Below are 20,520 nucleotides of genomic sequence, written 5' to 3' on the forward strand. Positions count from 1 at the left end.
TCATGTATTTGTAGAAAATTGTCGAGTAAAACTACCTTGCTTTATTTTTGTTGTCGGAACATAATTTACTTGATATAAATACTTACGACTATATTGTTTATGTATGTGTTGTCGAGTTTTTGATAAGAGTCTTCCTTTTAGTAAAATGTTGATAGTCTAGGATTTACCTTGAAGGAAGTCGAGAACCATTGCTTTGTACAGAGTTGCCTGCTCCTTGCACCTAGGAAACTTAAACATATCAAAGGCTTGCTAATTACTTGAATCTATTGTGAATTTCTTGTAAGGCGATGACCCTTACCTGGGGATTGCAATGTGCAACATCCTTATTTATTGTTGTCATTAAGATCATTGAATATGCAACTAGCTCTTATACTAATACAACACATTACCTCTATCATACAAGAGCAATGCATCACAAATGTTCCTACAATAGCTTGTCGTGAACCCTACACTTCAGTGTGCCTCATGGACTACAACATTTATGTAAACCTTTTTTACAATTCCTCACTTTGCTCATGTAGTTTTTGAACACACGGACTTCATCCAAATCTTGAATCTCACAATCTTTGATTGTTATTGTTTTATTTCTATAAGCTTTGTTATCAAGATTTCGAGCCTTATCCTCCATCCATTCATTGATCCTCACTCTACTACTATCCATTGAGAATGCATTATTATCTCTATATGCAAAAGTTGTCTTATTTGGTGCTTTATAGCCATACGTATCATTAAGGTCATCAACTCTTCCTATATTACTTTTGTCTACAGATGTAAGCCCAATCTCATTGGGTGATGTTGAAGATATCTCTATTTTGAATTTGCCATTTGGATCCTCTTCAGAGTTATTTAAATATGCAAAAGAGAAGTCTGTAAAAGATGGGGGATTGTCCATATCATCGTGAGATTTGTTTCCACCTAAACCAAGATCAAATTGGATATCTTCACCATCACAATCCATGTGACATTTGATAAGGGGGTCAGGGTGGTCAGGGTCATCTCCATGATCGTAATGGAGTTGAAAAGACGAGGTAGAAGGGGAAATCGAAGAAGGGTCCTCGCTAGGGAAGTTTGGAGGGGTAGTAGGCTCATTGTTGGTGTCATTAAAGTCTGAGCTAGAGGAGAAAGTTCTGGGGAGGGAGCCATGGATAGATTCCAACGTGTCTAAGCTAGAATTCTCATGGGTACTATAGTTAGATCCATCTTTTTTTATAGGAGTTTCATGCATTCCGATATAACGGGCACCGACAAGGGTGCCATTAATAGGGCTATTGCTAGGGACATTGGCATGATATGTATGGTTTTTAAGGTAGTAGTTACAATGGGTGATGGTAGCAGTAAGGTGTTTTGGATGCTTGGGTGAATGAAGAAGGGTGGTGATGTAGCATGATGGACGGTGGAGATTGGAGGCGACTTTGGAGCACGTGCAACACGTGAGACGTGGTTTCATGACTGAGGTGATGGTGATGGCTCCATTCCTTGACCTTCCTTCATCAAATCCCTTCTTCTTCTTCTTCTTCTTCTTCAATCCTTCTTCCTCTTCCTCTTCCTTTTCTTCTTCTTCATCTCTCCTCATCATTCCGTCTTCTTCTTCTTCTTCTTCTTCTTCTCCTTCTTCTCTTCCTACTTTTTTCTTCTTCTTTTCATGACATCTATACAATGGACGTGACCCCTCGCTATACATACATATATATGTACATTCATTATATGTCTATATACATATTTAATTCATCATATGCATCTCTCGTTTCCCTTTATTTTTCCAAAAAATGCCCTCCCGCTTGCTTTTCAACTATTTCCCAAAATGCCCCCCCCCCCCCTTTTTTCATTTTTAAGCAATTTATAGATGCTCAAATCATTCCCCTTCTCCACTAATGTCGTACTGTTACACTTGTTTTTTTCCGTCTTTTCTCTTTCACATGTCACCTTGGACATGGGCATTTGGGGAAATAACAAAAGCATAGGTGTATTTGGGGAAATAAAGAAACCCTTGAAGGAAACTTTGGAGATTCCTCGGTCATTTATCTTATACATTCTACATATCATAAAGCATTGCCATCATGTGGAAGGGGGAATTCACAACTAATCTAGGTCAATGGTCCCTCGGTGATTGTTGAGATTATCTATAGGTTGGCTTCTCTTTGTAATAAAGTTGCTTTATGAAAGTGAATTTGTGTCGCCACACTTGTCCATCATCCCAATGCATTGCATAAAGCTCAAGCAGTGTTGCCTTTTGACGGCTAACATTGCCTATCATGAGAACAGTATTCCAAAAAATTTGCTCGTCAAATGACGGTTTGTCAAAAAAATTGCCCTTCAAAAAGTAAATACATCGAATATTTGTAGTAAACAATTATACCTTTTTGTCCTTTGCATCTTTCCAAATTTCATATACACGATCCCATTGTATTTCTTCAATGTGTGGCCCATTCAATGAGACTCATATTAAATCATCTGAATGTTCTATATTCAATCGATTTCTTTTCATCTCTTTGGGGGGTGTTTGTGTGTTGAAAATACCCTGGTACACCTTGTTGTCCATACATATCGTAATGGGGGCAAGCAACATCCAAAAATCTCCAAGGTTTTGATTATGTGTACAAGTTGTAGGTACCCTGTTGTCAGTGATCAACCACATAATGCCATTCTCCCTTTTGTACTTAGCATCGCATGTGCTATCGTATTTCACCACATCATCCTCAAGAAAAATCCAACAAGCATGTCCCCAGTTGAGGGTGAACAAACTAGAGGCATGGCAAAGCAAACATAGTGCCCTTCTCCATACAGCCACTGGCTCACGACATTCCCATAGACAATGGGAAATGCTTTGTATCTGTCCACATGCAATACATCTAAGGTCTACATTGGGGCCTTTACCCCACGTCCCTATCGGCAAGGCTCTATGTGCAATAAGTCATAAACACATCATTATCTTGGGGTCATATTTGTCATGCCATATCATTTTCCAGAATTGATCTAGTCTCATTTCACTAATGCCCTCATGTATCTAAAATTTCCTTGTTGCAATCTTGTCGTGTTCTTGTTCGAGAATAATTTGCCTCCCAATCTTCATGTTATACCTGAAAAATTGAACCAACTTTTCCCCATCAGTTCGTCCTTGAGTTCTCCAACAATACATCGCTGGGTCCCATGATAACTTATCCAAATGCCCTTGTATAGGCCAACACATTGTCGCCAGTGTGATCTCCGTTGGTTTAGGGTCAATAATCCTATTCTTGCCATTTTTTGTGATTAGCCTAATCGGCCTTTCTCTTTGAAAGGCTGGTTGCTCAACTCTTACCATCCCGTGCTCTAGTTTGTAGTAGAATACCTCATTTGATTCTACTTTCATTCCCTTAATGCCAATTAAACAGTTCTCGACATCTATAAGTTCTATCCCCGCAATTTCAGAGGTTGTTACTTCTTCCTCTTCCACGGTATTCCTGTAGCATGCAATGGCATCTATAATTCTCTTGAGCATGCCTTTACCCCTGCTTATTCTCCATATTCTAGCCTTTTGAGTGCCCACCTCATTGGACAAAAACCTCTCCCACTCCACTAATGCATTCCCTTGGGCATTGATTAACTTAGCCCATTTGAAACCTGCTTTTTGGCCTATCATCAGCCCATCCATATCTCTAATCAATGGGTTCCATACAATTGGCATGCACATCCGCGCATATGCATCATTTCTCCACCTACATGTGATCTCCTTTATGATTTCTTGCCATCCTTTCATAATTCCAATAGCACAACGACTCTACATACTTCCCTAATATTTGGGTCTCATTTCTGGCATAAAGCCCCAAAATGGGCTGCTTGGCCAACGTCCACCTTGTCTCAGCAACCACATCTTCCATCTTCGTCGCCATAGAACTTTCCAAGGTGCCTCAGGAGGTTGTAGGCTCCTGACCACTAGTTTGCCTAGCAAGGCCTTCGTTTGCACCACAGGATCTATCAATCCCACCCCCCTTCACTTTTCCTTTTTATAAGCGTGGTCCAAGCAACCTTTGCACATGCCTATTTTTACTCCATACCCCCCCATAAGAAATTTCTGATAATCCTTTTTATCAATTTCATCGACTTGGGCACGATTATCCAGCATGCAGTAGTATGCCAAATAGTGGCCATTAGAATCTGATTTGCAATCACAATCTTGCCCGCAAAGGATAGTTTTCTTGCATTCCACCATATTAACTTCGCTTTTATTTTGACCACTAGTAGATTGTAATGTTCTTCTCGATCGATGTCCATACCAATTTTGAAGCCCAAGTATCTAGTAGCTTCTCCTTTCCTCAACCATCTAAAATTGGGGTCGGGAACCCAATTTAACATGGGCTTATTACTGATCCAAATGCCCATAGATTTATTCCAATTTATTTTAGCATTCGATCCCCTACAAAACTCATCAATTGCATTTTGCAATCTGCCCAAGTTGTGTGCATCACCTTTGACATAGGTCATTGTGTCATCAGCATACCTTGCACATGATAAGGATGGTATCAGGAATGGTCCACATAGATCTGTATGGATGAGCTGAAGTAGACGCTCTATCGTTGTACAATTGTCTGTAAATGGTTGGTGTGTCATTTTTCCAAATAGACAGCTTTCACACATGAAATCTGAATTGAAGATTTTGGATGGCAACTCTTGAACTCTTTTTTGTTGTTGACATTGTTGTAGTGCTTGGTAGTGTACATGCCCAAGCCGACAATGCCATAATTGAGTTAGTGAAGATCTTTTCTTGTGATGTATTTGCTAGACTGCTGAGAATGCATTTGGAGGATGACTCCGTATTGGATATAAGTGCTTCTCCTTGGGACACACCAACTGTGTACTTGTGTTTCCATTTTTGAAAAATAGAATTGCTTTCTCTTTACAGAATTGTATTATTAGTCCATCTACAGTTGCTTGTCCAACTGATAACAAGTGCTTAGCTAGTCCTGGCACATAATAGACATTTGGGATTGTAATCTCGTGATTATCTGACAATCTGAGTTGAATGCTTCCTTTGCCGATTATTGTTTTTCATCCGTTGTCTCCAAAAGTAACTGATAGTGGATTCGACAAAACCTGATAGAAATTTAACCAGTCCTTCCAATATGTGAGGTGATGTGTAGCTCCAGTGTTTAGGTACCATGTATCATGTTCAATTTTTGTCTCTTCTGCAGTGACATGATATGCTTGCAGAATATTGTCATCTTCTGGTATTTCATCCGAATCTCCTCCAAATTTTGTGTATTCTTCTGACTTCGAGTTTGATTTTCCTTCAAATGTTGCATTATTTGCTTGTGATTGTCTTTTGTTTTCCACAACTTGCTTGAATCGACACACCTTTTTTGTATGCCCTTCTTTCTTACAGTATCTGCAAATCAATTTGAAACCACCATTGGACTGTTTTGATGAAGCTTTCCAAGCATCATTCACCTTGCTGGTACGTGATATTTCTGCACTTCTGTAAGCAGCTGATTTAGCTCTATATCTATTATTATAAGATGATTTTTGTGTTTTGCTAAACGATGCAATCATTGCCAAAGATGGAGTGGATTCTTTTAATTGCCGTCGAAGTTTTTCATGGTGGATCTTGGTAATCAAATCAGACAAAGAAGTACCTTGGCTATTCATGGTGACAAATGTACTCCAGGATTCTAGAACTCAATAGCAGCCCAATCTTCATTTCTTCTGAGATTTCATTTCCCGCAGTGGTGGCTTCTTTGAGATATGTCTCCCAGGTATCCAAGAAGGTAAGAACATCTTCTTCTTCCTGCAAAACACACATGTGAAACAAGGTAGCAAGAGTATGGATTCTAGTAGTACCATCTTGTGGTTCAAACATTTGTTTTAGTTTGGACCACATCTCTGTTGTAGTTGTGAGTTTTCGAATGGCATCAACTTGCTCGTCTTCTACATGTAGCAGTATTTCGAGCTTTGCCCTTTTGTCTTTGTTTTTCCAATCTTTCCATGCTTCTGATTGTGTATTTTGCGGTGCTTGATAGGTTCTGGTGGTGATTTCAAGTAGCCTTTCTACATCAAGTAGTAGCTCCATCCTTGGTTTCCAAATTCTGTGGTTCTTTGTGGTAAGTTTATCTACCGAGTATTTCCTTGTCTGAGTGGAGCTTGCCATAATGTTGAGGTGGTTGTCTTTTGCTATGTATATATATATATTTGAACAACAAAAATAGAGTATGGAGCGGGTGATATATTTCTAGGCTTCGTACTACTGATGCTTTGATACCATGTTGAGATTTTAACACAGGGTACAAGATTATGGCAAACAGGAATGATGGAACAACTTGGAATGCAAATAAGAAATTTGATTAACAAAACAAGCCACTAATACAGCAACTGAGAGAGATGGCTAAAAGATGCAAGGATGCAGAGCACACCCAAAAGGTTCCCCAACTTCCTCGAGAGATGGCTAAAAGATGCAAAGATGCAGAGCACACCCAAAAGGTTCCCCAACTTCCTCGAGAGATGGCTAAAAGATGCAAGGATGCAGAGCACACCCAAAAGGTTCCCCAACTTCCTCTTTATATAGTAGAGTAAGTGGAGGGAAAAAAGAGGTAAGCTTTTGAAATACAACTAATATGAAAAACTGAAATACACCTAATATGAAAATTGAAATACAACTACTGTGAAAAACTGTTTCCTTTTACTAATAATAACTTGGGGTGTGGGGTTATTTTTAGTAATTAACTAAGTAGTTGCTCACTGACGGAGCTAATTAGTTAATTATAACTTCTAACAGTTTTTGGTGGTGGAGCTAATTAGTTAATTATAACTTCTAACAGTTTTTGGTGGCGGAGCTAATTAATTAATTATATCTTCTAACGGTTTTTGGTTACAATAAGGATATGTGACTAGTGTCTATATATTAAGTTTAGGATGAGGCATCTTCACCACTTCATGAATTAGCAGATTAGGTCAAATGACCTACCTGAGCAGAGAAGAATATATGTATGTTAGAAATTGATTCATCTATGAGCCAAGACAACTGTATCAAATGCCATTAACAAGGAGTTCGATATGTATGATCAGTCATCTTGATAACCTCATTAATGATCTAAGAAATCTATGTCAAATAGCATCACCCATTCTGGTTCTTCCGTCCAAGAAGGACACACATAACGAAAGATGTTTTGGTGTATGATTTAGGTTATGAGGGACCTTCCTCACCATTCCTGAGTAGTTCATTAACATAATTCGCTAAGAAAAGTATACCAAATGCTGCTCATTAATCTTGTGGTTCTGTTGCAACAAGGATTTCTATGTTTGTTTTGTTGCCCTGCTCAAGGGTTTTGATGCAGATGGTGTATGTATGACACACATACACCCAGACCTACATACGTATGTAAACATACACATTCATATAAGCAAACGTACGTATATACATACATACATATGTATGTACGCATACACATACCTATAAGCAAAGCAAACGTACGTACATTCATGCATTCATGCATACATACATACATACATACATACATACATACATACATAATTACATTATTACATATGCATACATACATACATACATACATACATATGCATGCATGCATGTCTTCTGTGACCATTGTTCAATCTCACTGATGTGCACAAGGTTGTGGTTCAGGCGATGGTGGCAAGCTAAAGAAGGGCTTCTTACATACCTTTTCTGTTGCTATTGGTTCCTCATGGATCTTGAAGCTGCTTTCCCACCAACAAAACATGGAGTGAGATTTTCTCTTTTCCCATTCCTATTCTTGTTTGATTAAATTGATGTGAAAAACCTCAAAAAGAGCTTGATCTTTTGGTAATGCCCGATATAGGATAGCTCATTGCGGGCAGAGTTTGTTTGCAATTCGATTTTCAGCTCAATTTCTGTGTGCTAGCTCCATTGGGGCAGCTCCTCCGTTGTCTATTCAATGCAAATGAATCCTCTCTATGTAGTTTCCCATACCTAAAATGCTGCTCAATTGTTTTCACTCCCTTTTTCATCCATACATACAAACCCTTCCAACCGAAAATGCTATTTAATCATGTAAAGTATGCTCGGCGAGAGAGGAAGGGTTTACTAGGTTCTTAGGGTTTTTTCAGCAAGCCACATATAGGCTGTGCAGAAGGGTTTACTAGGTTTTTAGGGTTTTTTCAGCAAGCCACATATAGGCTCTTGCACACTCCCAACCCTTGAGAATGAGCAAACCCTTGAGACTGAGCAAAACTTTAAAACACAAGTCTGAGAATCCTTACCTTAGAAACCCTAATTTCTGGAATCTGGAGAAACAGTAAATCAGAGCCCTATTTTTCTGGAATAGGAAGAAAAAGCAGGTCACCAAAACCCTAATTTCAGATTACATGCCTCCAACTTCAAATTTCAATCATGTCATACCACATTGACATATTTCATCACTACCTGCCATTTTCCTGAGTAAACATGCATTGTTGGACTGTCTGACTGGGAAGAATGGTGATTCTATGACGAAAAACGTCGGAACACATACAATCTCCTTAATCCTGGGCATAACCAACTAACTAATCTCACTTTAGATATGGCACATATGCACATGCTGTAGGTATATATAAATGCAGAGAGACCATTGTGTGTGTGGATGGCATGTGCAGGTGGTACATTTGCTCTATATTCTCTTCTGTGCCGACATGCGAATTTCAGCCATTTGTGAAGTCGGAAAGACATGGATGAAGAGCTCTCGGCTTACCGGGTCGAGTCCATCACCCAAGGAAAGCAGGCACAAATTATGAAACCTTTTGTTGGGGAACACAACAGCTACATACGAACCGTGCTTCTCCTTGTAGTTCTCTTAGGAACATGTATGCTTATCGGTGCTGGTGTCCTCACACCGACAATATCTGGCGAGGATTTTTTTTATGTCTTTGTCCGAATGCCAAATTCTCTTTCTCCTCGATTCTTTGCTTGGTTTTGTGTTAAATTTTTACACTTGTTTCTTCTTTCGCATGCAGTGTTGTCTGCAATGTCGGGCATCCAAGTTGCAACCGACAAGCTCAGTGAGCGTGAGTTCTTCGAATACAATTTTAGATTCATTTTTTTCCTCTATTAAATCTCTTGATAAGGAGCAGTTTAGTTTCTCTTGGCAGATTTGATACTTTCATTGATCTTCCTCTAAATACAATATATGTATGTATGTATGTAGCTAGCATTATGTACAAGAACGAAATAGGCATTGTTTGGAAGCTCATTAGAATGTGGTATATAGGCTTCTTGAAACCTTCACTGATTGATTTTCATCTAAATACAATGTATGTATCAGCATGTATGTAGCTAGCATATTATGCACATGAATGGAATAGGCATTGTTTGGAAGGTCATTAGAATATGGGATGTAGGCTTCTTGAAACCTTCACTGATTGATCTTCATCTAAATACAATATATGTATGTATGTAGCTGGCATATTATGCAAATGAATGGAATATGCATTGTTTGGAAGCTCATTAGAATTTGAGCATATAGATTTCTTGAAGCTCGTAATGTTGTAACTAAGGAGACATTCTATTCCCTTTCTTTGGAAGGAACAATCAATCCTTACAACCATCACTCTTTTGATGTGTGACGAACAGATGTGGTGGTATTGCTCTCTTGACTCATTCTCATTGGTTTGTTCTCTCTACAACACCATGGCACACATCGGGTTGGATTTATGTTTGCACCCATTGTGATTACATGGCTTTTGTGCATTGGCTCAATCGGCATCTACAATCTCTGGCATTGGAATCCAAGTGTCGTGAAAGGCTTTTCTCCATTCTACATCTACAATTTCTTTCAGGTGGTGGGTAAAGATGGATGGATGTCTCTAGGCGGAATAGTTCTCTGCGTAACCGGTATGTATATGATACGGTAACTTAATTTGCGGCATCATTATATGTAAAATCCTCTGCATTCATGTGAGCTCGAGGTGAATCGAAAACAAACCCTGTTTTTTTCACAAATTGCAGATTGATTGCTTTCAAATTCATAAACACTTCCCCATTATATCTAACCTTGCTATTTATGCAAATCTACTTTGTACTCAATGTCATTGGAGATACATATTTCCATAGTGACCCCCCCTCATCCCCCAAATTTTCTAATAAATATCTTATGTTGAGCTCACATGTCATAATGTTTCTGATACTCAATTTCTGTGTGTAGGAGCTGAAGCAATGTTTGCACACTTGGGGCAATTCTCGCAACTTTCGATCAAGGTATATGCATTGATACTACTGAATAGTAACAACAACAACAACAACTACTACTACTACTACTTTTAATGGTGTGTTTCAAATATATCTGCAGAAACTTTTAACTTGATTGTGATTTTAGCACAGCTCGCCTTCATGTTCGGTGTCTATCCTTGCCTGATGCTTTCCTACACTGGGGAGGCTGCATTTCTTTCCAAGAACAGGGATGCCATTGGATAGAGCTTCTACAAATCAATTCCAAGTAACAATTTTCCGTCTTTCTGAATGACCTTTCAGCCATGAATTCTCCTCGTCTCCTTTTAAATTTGTATCTATTTTGTTTCCTTTGAGGTGCAAAACAAGGTCTCTATGAAATTGCTACTTGCCTTGGGCCCAAGCCTAGGTATAGTTCGTGTCCCTGGCGTTGGCCTAGTTTATACGGAGCTAGTATCGGGTGTGCCTGCGGTCTTTTCACACTTCGTGACGAATATTCCGGCTTTTCATCAAATAGTGGGTTTTGTATGTATAAAAGCGGTGCCCATACCGTATGTATTTGCGACTGAGCAGTTTATGGTTAGTCGAATCGGGCCGAAGGAGTATCGGATGTTTAGCTGTGTAGTTCAGTATGGATACAAGGATGCCCATAAAAATGAGAATGATTTTGAGACCCAACTGGTACTAAACATTGCCAAATTTATCCAACGAGAAATAAGTCAACATCGCCATCATCCTCTTCCCATGAAGCTTGAACAAGATATCAATGTTACTACAAGGTCTATCTTGTTGGCTTGTGGTGACTTGGTTGTTTGTCCGAGATGTGAAAGTCCCACATGTTTGTTCGTGTATTGACATGAGTATTAAACAAACGGTATCAGAGGCCCGAGGGTATGAATGGTTCGTGGCACGAAGTCGTAATGAAAGATGAGTTGAAGGAGCTAATGGATGCGAAAGTAGCTGGTGTGGCTTACATATTAGGGCATTCCCATATGAAAGCAAGAAGTATGTCGTCCTGGGTCAAAACGTTTGCCATCAACTTGGCATTTAATTTTCTTAAGAGAAACAGTAGAGGTCCTTATGTGGCTCTAAGTATCCCCCATAGTAACCTCATTGAAGTTGGAATGGTTTATCATGTGTAAGGTGAAAAGGTTTAAACGTGGTTCTTGTCCCTCTTTTTAGATGTTGTAAGAAAAAAGCTTTGGCAAGTGCTTTCTAAGCATTTGCCTATAACTTTGTTGTAAATTTCACCTTGAGAATGAATGAATTCAACAAGCCACCTTGTTTTTCAACTGTAGTACAGTTTCAATCAAGAGTTTTATTAAAAGTGAGCCTAGAAAGGATGCTCCCATACTAATGCGCATCGGGAAGTACTTGGAACTCTTTTCCTTCTATATGTTAGATACCCAAGTAATTATCCACATTTGATGGACTAACCAATCCATAAATCCCGTTATGCTTCAGGCATTACAACAATGTAAAGGAAAAGTATTATGGTCTTACAATCGGCCCATTCATTGAGAGGGAATTTGTGTGGTGTTCTGAACAAGGAGTGAATTTTCTTTTTGTTCAAAGGAATCGAATAAGTTTTGGGGGATATTTCATTCATTTGGAAAGGTAGGCCACATGTTCATTGAGAGCTACATTTTATAGAATTTTGGAGCATTGAGAGATTAAGAAGTGTGTTGGGAAAGAGTTTGCAAATGTTCTCAAACTCATGGATGACAAGAGCAAATGAGAATGATCGACCACCACCTCAAAAAATGATCTAAATACGATTTTGCAATGTCCGATGGTTCTTAAATGAAGTCATCTTTAAATAATTTTAAGATTTTTGGTTTCCACTTAGAACTTGTCAAACTTTCAAGGAAATGTGACGCTTGCATGAAATTCTCACAACTGAATTGGATTTTAAGTGAAATCCTCTATAAGCATGTGCATCAACATTCTTGGATTCCTACTATTCTTTTAAATAAATTATATGCTATTATATGGTGACTTTGTAATAGTAAAGTTGTGAAATAAAGGCTCACGCAATGGGTTTAATGTTGTGCTCAATATAAACACTTCATAATTTCTAATTGCGATCATGCACACTAATGCTTTGCTCTTAAAATTTTGACCTACAATGATATTGATATTTGTTATCAAACAATAGAAAGAATGACAACGATAACATTGCACTTTGAAAGGCAAATGTTAACGAAGGATTTAAACTAGAGGAATCAAGATTGATCAATGTTAACATACTTTCCCCCCATGTATAAAAGAAAGTAACAAAAAGAATCCTTTGTTCTAGATCTAAAGCATACCACCTCTATTTCAAGATCACATCATCCTTGATTATCTAGGATTTTCTCAAATAAAATTGAAATTATTGATATGTGGTCATTTCCATGATTCCATAGTGGAGGTATAGTTATGTGAAAGAACAAGTATTGTTGTTTATGCAATTGTTTGGGTCAGTGTTTTTTACTTTTAAAGTCTAGTATCGATGATGACCGGATGAAGTATTTCTATGTAGTGTAAATGATTTTAAAGCATTTATGTGTGCTTGAGTTCTCATTCCATAACAACAAAAACCTTACATCTCCATCACCTTTTAAATAATTCATTCCTTCGGTTTACATGAATTTGCATGTGTTCCTTAACAAATTGACGTATGATAGTAATGAATAATAGATCACTATTTCAAGGTTTACTTTACTTCATAGTGGTGCATTTAACAACGAAATGACAATCCACACAAATGTTTATTGATAAGATCAATAATAATGAATTTAAGCCACATATAAATCATAAAATAGGGAGTAGTTTATAGACATGAGTGACCATTGGGGTCTACTTAGTTGGAATCATGTTTATAATGGATGGAAGGGAATGAACAAACCAACAACATTTCATTCACTCAAACGATTGAAGGTGCTTGTGTAAGTTTGTTTACCGACAAAAATCAAATGTTTAGAATAAAGTGTTTTTGCTTGCTTTTGTTTGCTGATACTTTACTGATGATTACATCGAATGGTTCAAATCTGAATGGAAGGTGTGGCTCTCTTAAGCTTGAGATTCTCTTTATGATTGATTCATTTAAGAATCTATATAATGCTTTATATGCAAGAAAAGTAGCGTACTCCACATATGATTCGTGTGGAATATTAGAATACTAAGATTTTTGAGAGGATATCCTATTTATTTATTACTTGTTATGTTACTAATACCAACAACAATTATTTTGAGTCAGCCTCAGAGTAATGTCCATCATATAGCTTTGGTTTAATGAAGTTGTACTGCAACTGCCTACAATTACAATTTTCGCAAGTTGATTAAGTTATGATCACATTAACACAATTCTAACACTCTAAAGTTACATAAGCCAATTACTTACAATGGGTTTGTGTTACATGCAGGTCATTTGAATTTGAGTTGGTTAACGCAACCCAAACATTCACAACCATGGCATTAGTGGACAACGAGAATCTACATGTGGTCATTGCCTTTTATGAGGCATTACAAGTTCATAATGGGAGGAGGATTTTGGATTTATTAGCATCTGAAGACTTGGAGTGGTGGTTCCATGGCCCGCCACATGAGCAACACCTTATAGACCTTTTGACCGGAATGCCCCACTCCTCGAACAATGTAGAGGAATTTGTCTTTGTGCCCATGTACATCCAAAATATTGGAAACACAGTTTTTGTTGAAGGAGAAGGAAAGAAAAGAACCAATCATGAGAATAAATATTGGGTTCATGTTTGGACAATAAAAGAAGGTAAGATAGTTCAACTCAGGGAGTATTTTAACACATCCCTTATTGTGCTTAACCAATCTTCGAATCTTTCTCCTTGTAATACACTTTGGCAAAGCCAGCTTGGTCAAGCCAATAGAAAGTCTATGCCTTCAATGATCTTAGCAATATAGATATGTGTAAATGTGATGTTCTTCAATTTTAATCAATCTCATGAAGATATTGTAATCATGCATTGTAATCAATCTCATGAAGATATTGAGTAACAATAGAACAAAACTTGTTGAATCTTTGGCAATCACTTCCAAGTGGTATGAGCAATAGGGCATGAATAAACCTATGAGTTCTATCTTCCAACGAAGTGATACAAAAGGAACATGTATAATATCTATATTCTTAGATACATCCCACTCCATCTTTCCTTTTGTATGTGAGAGCCAAGATAATGAAACTATGGAATGATGATAAAAGAGATTCATTGTGACCCGTAACAAGCATATAACGCCCGTCAAACACTAATCCACTCAAGAAGTATTATATTCTAGCATTGAAAAACAGCCTTGTAATGAAGCCATTGTTTATAACTTTTTCCAAATAAACCCATAATTTAGGGGAACATATAACAAACTTTTAGCGTCTTAAATTTCAAACAACCTTTGAAATTCAGAATCTACCACCCTAGTATAACAATCTACAAGAAACAAGCAATTTCTTATGTAATGAATTACATTGTTGCCAACTAGATGATGATGTCCATCCATAATATTACAAAGCTTCTTGCCAAGTATTTACCGAATATTTAGTGCACATAGAATTTCAAAACTTAAGAGGAATGCTTCAATTGCCATAAACTCTTGCATCATACTGAAACCTATGGTTCATATGTTTGACACATATCTCTTAGTAATGAAATTCTTCTGGCCACAAAATGCATGTTCAAATTGCAAATATAAAATTTCAAAACTTAAGAGGAATGCTTCCATGCACTAGTTTATCGGTCTCCATAAACTATTGCAGCATCCAAACCTATGGTTGATATGATCAACACATATGTCTTAGTAATGAAATTCTTCTATCCATTAAATGTATATCTAAAGTCAAAATATCATAATCACCCAATTGATTGGGAGTAGATAAATGCTCCCATAAAACCTAGGTAAGCCATCTTTTATCCTTCTTATGCTACAACATGAATCAAAGAGGCTACAACAGTCTACAATGCCTTCTTTTCCAAGAAAGCAAAAGAAAAAAATATAATATAATGGGTTCAAGTAAGTGTGGTTTTGGCACATGGACCCCCAATGGATGTCCCAAGCCCCTAAATATTGAAGCTTTGTTAATCACAGAACTCTATCATCCTAAACTTTCTAAATCATTTTATGTGCAAGAGATAGGAAAATACTTCCTCTAATTAATATCCACAAAGCGAATGCAAATTTATTTCGACTTGCATATTCTTTGCAAGATTTTCTTTTGGGGCTTGTAGAAAAACATAAAGGAATCAATAGCCAACGTTTGTGTCACTAAATGTCCTCCAAAAGGAAATTATGAACCCATAAAAGGAAGATGCAATCCCACAATATCACTACATGTTGTGAGCAATGATAGCATTACTAACAATGGATGTGAACAAATAACAATGGGCTACATGGACAACCTTGTTGTCAGGATAACAAGTGCATCTTGTACGAAAAGGATTTGAACTTGTGGCCTTATGATACAAGTCTCATAGCCTTACCATTGGGATAATACGGATTGTCGTCAAAATTTAATATATATATATATTTTTTTCCAAAAAAACACTACTTCGCATTAGTTAGCAAACAAAATTACATCATAGAACACCCAAAGTTCTTCTCACCAGCCCTCACTCTGGCCTTCCCACCAAAGTGGACATAGTCCCCACCTCATTTTCAACAAACGTATCCAAACAACTCCAATAACCTAATAATTTGTACCATATCTATACAGATTTACAACACCTAGACGCTGTTGGAAACCGGAAACAGCCATCGGGGTGCTTGGTAGTTCCATTGAGGCCCTGATGAGGATCTGCCCACCATAGGAGAATTACCCCATTTCAGCAAGAACTTTGATCGAGATCTTTCAGCTGCATCAGATTCCCCCTTGATTGAGTCGTATCGTCCCCGCAGCCAAGATACCAACTCAAACCAGATATTTAATAATACCTCACCGCTAGGGATCTTTTGTTGTTGAAAAACAAATTTACAACGGTTGGTCCAAATGTGCCAGACCGATAAACAAGACACCATCATCCATATCTCCTCAAAAAATTCTGAGTTAGTGCCATGTCGAACTCCAGCTCGTTGAAACACCTTGCCATCCTGCACTATAAAACCATGTCCGTGGGGATTTAACTGTTCAGCCCAGCCTTCCCCTGTTAACTTCAGCCCTTGTATGGACCCCCATACAACTCTCCCATTCACTCCGCATGCTGCCACTATCCTGAGACTTCTACCCCAAATGTTAATAGCCTCGCTGCAGTTCCGAAAACAATGAGGAATTGATTCCAAAGGGTGTCCACAACTTTTGCATCCAGCCTCACCACCACGACACCTAAGCCACTCCCCCACTGGCACCGCTTTGTGGCTAAGAAGCCACAACCAAAGCTTTATTTTTTCTGGCATATCAAACGCCCATAGCCTCCTCCAAAACGACTTCAACCAGTCATCAGAAATGCCTTTATCCTTCCAACTATTGCGAGTTAGGCCAGCACCCATCAATTTAGAGCCAATGATTTGCCTTCCTAGCTTGGTAGTGTACTCGAAAAACCGTTCAAGTTTGTCTGTACCCGGTTTCTGCCACCACACCTCTAGTGGATCCCAATCCAGATCACATATGGGCTTGTTGTCAACTATCCAGAGTTTACGATAAGATTCCAGCTTCCCTGGGTCCGGGTTTACTTGCCACTTCTTACCTTCCAACATTGCCACTCGCACTGCCAACCATTGGCCATTGTCTGCCAAAGCACTTAGGTTGCCCCACAAACGATACTCATTAGATGGGCACCTACCTCGGATAATTTGCGGATCGCCCTCACCTACAAACCACCCAAACCAGACCCCCTCTTCTTCATTCAGCCTAGCTAGACCATCAACAACCTTATCTATCAAGTGGGTAACCTTTTCCAGCCTGCCGGTAAATCGAGGACTTCCAACCAGACCCTCCCTTCTCCTTTTGAACTCCTCCCAGTCTCTTACTGAACTAACATTGTACCCTACCATTTTTCCCCATGGCAAGTATTTTTTCTGACCAAGCATCATACCATCATCACTTCGAATCCTGGGGTTCCAAAACAGAGGTTGACGGAGTTGTTCCTCCATTGTTTTTGGCTGCATTAAGACCAACCCCTCTCTTAAACTTGACCAGGCCCTCATTATGGTGCGGGCCACCCTATCCTCCATGCTAGTAGGTTCTTTTAACGTTAGGCCTGGACTGAACAACCACCACATCTTTGCCTTCCAAGGGCCGCCATTCCTCGGACTCTAGAGTTCAGCTCTGTCTCTAAGGAGCAATTTCCACAATTCTGGTCCAGGTTGGAGACTTCGCACCAAGAGCTTACCAAGTAAAGCCTTACTTTGGTGACCTGGATCCACCATCCCAAGTCCACCTTGACTTTTTGCCTTGATCAAACAACTCCAGGCCACTTTAGCTGAAGCAGTCTCATGGTCTCTACCCGACCAAAGGAACCCTCTCACCATTGCCTTAATATTTTTTATGCACTCTTTATCTAACATCCAGCATGCCAACGAGTGCCACATGGTGGCCAACAAAATATGGTTTACCACAACCACTCTACTTGCAAGGGAAAGCTTTACTGATGCCCATAACCGAAGCTTTTTTCTGATTTTGTCTTTCACTTGCTCAAGTTGCTGATTTTTCTGAATCTCTATTCCCACCAAAAAGCCCAAATACTTAACAGCCCTTCCATTAGGAACCCATTGAAAATCAGCATTAGGTTGCCAATTCGGCCAAGAGTTTGGACTTACCCAAAACCCTCTACTTTTGTTCCAATTAGGAACCCATTGAAAATCAGCATTAGGTTGCCAATTCGGCCAAGAGTTTGGACTTACCCAAAACCCTCTACTTTTGTTCCAATTAATTTTCCCACCTGATGCTTTACAGAACAACTCAATTCGATTTTCAGCCTGCTGTAAATTAGCATCATTGCCTTGCAGATAGAGCATGGTGTCATCTGCATACATGGAGTCCAACAAGTCCTTACAAGCATGTGGGACAACCAAACCTCGAATTCCTGCATCCGGTCTATTTAAAAAGAAAGAGAATGCCTCTGAGATAAATAAATAAAGGTAGGGGGCCAATGGGCACCCCTGTCTGACAGACTTGCATAATGGAATTGATGGGCCCCGTTGCCCTAGTACCAACACCCTACTCAAGCTTCCTTTGTAAAGCGCCAACGCAGCTGCTCTCCATTTTGAGGGTAGTCCCAACCGCTCCATGACTTTGTCTTAAAAAGGCCATTGTACTCTATCATATGCCTTCTCAAAGTCAAGCATGAGGCATGCAATATGTTGATTGGTTTTCTTCGCCAGGGCAATCGCTTCCCAAAAGGTCAACACATTATCGATTATACATCTATTTTCCATGAATCCTGTTTGTCCAACATTAATTAGCGCTTGTAAGTGGGGTTTGACCCTCTTGGCCAGCATATTAGCAAAAATCTTATAGATTGTGTTGAGCAACGTAATCGGTCTCCATTGCCTCACATCTGATAGTATACCCTTTACCTTAGGAATTAGAAATATTAGTCCCTCTTTAAAATGTTCAGGGAGGTACCCATCATCCCATGCCTCATTTAGTCCAGCAACCAGGTCAACCTTAATTATTTCCCAAAATTTTTCATAAAAATCTTTTGATAATCCATCGTCTCCTAGACAAGACGTTCTACATATACTTGCCAAAGCATCTGACACCTCCTCTTCCAAGAGTGGCCCTGACAACTTAACTTGTGCAACCTCTGAAATTCTTGGTTGCATTCCCTCCAATACAAATTCTGCCAGTGAGGGCTGGTCTGGGAGACTATAATTATTTGATAGTAGCCCATTATAGTGAGATGTGACTGCCTCCATGATCTCTGATACATCTGCTGACAGTGAACCATCCTCCTTGATCAATTTAGGAATGAAGTTACCAATTGTGCACGGTTTTTTAAACTTAAAAAATTGTTGTTTCACCTTGTCCCCATTCCTACTCCACCAAGCTGCTGAACTCCTGAATACCATCTTATTTCTTGACACAATCAGCCGCTGAAGTGTTTCTTTGGCAGCCTCCAAACCTGATCTTGACCAAAGACACTTGGGATTTTTCTGGAGCATTCTTTGGGCAGCCGCTATCGATCTTCTTAGTCTCACCTCTCTTTCCTTAGATCTCTCCAATCTATTTTTAGTCTCTTCATGCAAATACTTTGAAGTTTCAATAATCTTTCCTTGAAGATTATCCAAAGCACCACAACCAGCTAGATTATTTTCCCATATACTCCTTATCTTACTTCTCACCTCCACATCCTCAAAAAGCTTATTACTAATCCTTAAGTTGCAGTCCCTTTTGTTCAGCCTCTGAGTGACCAACGTAATCGAAACCGGCATGTGATCAGAGTAAGCTGAACCTGCGATGATTTCAACATTGCTGCCATATTTTTCCAGTTCCGAGCTTATGTATATTCTGTCTATGCGAGACATACAATAGCCATTTATATTACAGCCTGCTCTTGAGAAGCGTAATGAGCTCCGAGGCTTTTTTAATACATACCAAGCATCTTTCACTCCCATTCTGCCCATCAACAAATCCCATGCAACTAGCTCTGACCCCTGCACCGCCGTATGCATGCCCCCCACCTTGTCTTCTGCGTGCATAGTCATGTTAAAATCCCCTGCGAGGATCCATGCATCTGCCATCGGCAATCCATCAGCCAATTGCCTCCAAAAAAGGGCCCGCATCACTGTCGAATTGGGCGCGTACACATTTATTATTCCAATGATACGTTGTTGCCATCTGATTGTCACATAGATGGCACGTCCCTCCACGATGGTGCCTTGGCCCACAACAATTATATCTGGATTATTCTTAATAGATGTACAAACACCCCCTTTTCTACCATGCTCACCTTGCGCTGGGGACCAAATAGTATGCCAATCCCCCGCTAGAGGATTGCCAATACTCGAGATTCTGTTCGCACTCAAATGGTGCTCTTGCAAGAGCAAAATGTCTGGGATCCCCCTAAAGCTAGGGGATTTGAACTCTTGGCGGAGGTTCTTCCTCTCCAACATACATTTGCTACCGCCTAGACCTCGTATGTTCCACGTGATTAATTTCATGAGAACAATTGTGAGGTCTCCCAAGCCGGACATAGTCCCTCCCCACGAGCCCATGCCCAACCTCCCGACTTGATGCTCTCCCGTCCTAAAACAACATCTTGCCTTGTAGCTTCAGCCATTTCCTCCTCATGGAAGTGCAACACCTCATCAAGAGGGTCTATCATCTCCTCTAGGCATAGTAAAATCTGTTTTTTAATGCAAGAATTATGAAAACTCCCACATATCATTCCAGCATTCAGCCACATCAACCT

At 39.2% G+C, this 20,520-nt stretch overlaps 1 protein-coding gene and 1 pseudogene across 4 annotated transcripts; both read left to right on the forward strand.

Moving 5' to 3' along the window:
• Positions 1 to 8,601: 8,601 nt before the first annotated feature.
• On the forward strand, positions 8,602 to 11,394 carry LOC147867326 (potassium transporter 7-like; annotated as a pseudogene). The gene is made up of 6 exons (XR_015529376.1): positions 8,602 to 8,850; positions 8,959 to 9,009; positions 9,575 to 9,835; positions 10,146 to 10,198; positions 10,322 to 10,436; positions 10,518 to 11,394. The product of XR_015529376.1 is annotated as a potassium transporter 7-like (transcript).
• A 1,688-nt stretch (positions 11,395 to 13,082) lies between these two features.
• On the forward strand, positions 13,083 to 14,144 carry LOC147867327 (wound-induced protein 1-like). 3 transcript variants are annotated; one of them, XM_087339593.1, is made up of 2 exons: positions 13,083 to 13,211; positions 13,576 to 14,144. In XM_087339593.1, the coding sequence occupies exons 1-2, from the start codon at positions 13,126 to 13,128 to the stop codon at positions 14,084 to 14,086; spliced, it is 597 nt and encodes a 198-aa protein (XP_087195719.1). In that variant the 5' UTR covers positions 13,083 to 13,125; the 3' UTR covers positions 14,087 to 14,144. The 3 variants fall into 3 exon arrangements, with proteins under 3 accessions (XP_087195719.1, XP_087195721.1, XP_087195720.1); XM_087339595.1 differs by having other exon boundaries at positions 13,083 to 13,098; XM_087339594.1 differs by lacking the exon at positions 13,083 to 13,211 and adding an exon at positions 13,224 to 13,452.
• The last annotated feature ends 6,376 nt before the right edge of the window (positions 14,145 to 20,520 follow it).

The sequence above is a fragment of the Azolla caroliniana genome, unplaced genomic scaffold, assembly GCF_043228905.1.
Source record: "Azolla caroliniana isolate FFs.n. ecotype wild unplaced genomic scaffold, voAzoCaro1.0.p SCAF_2, whole genome shotgun sequence".
NCBI classification, from domain to species: Eukaryota; Viridiplantae; Streptophyta; class Polypodiopsida; order Salviniales; family Salviniaceae; genus Azolla; species Azolla caroliniana.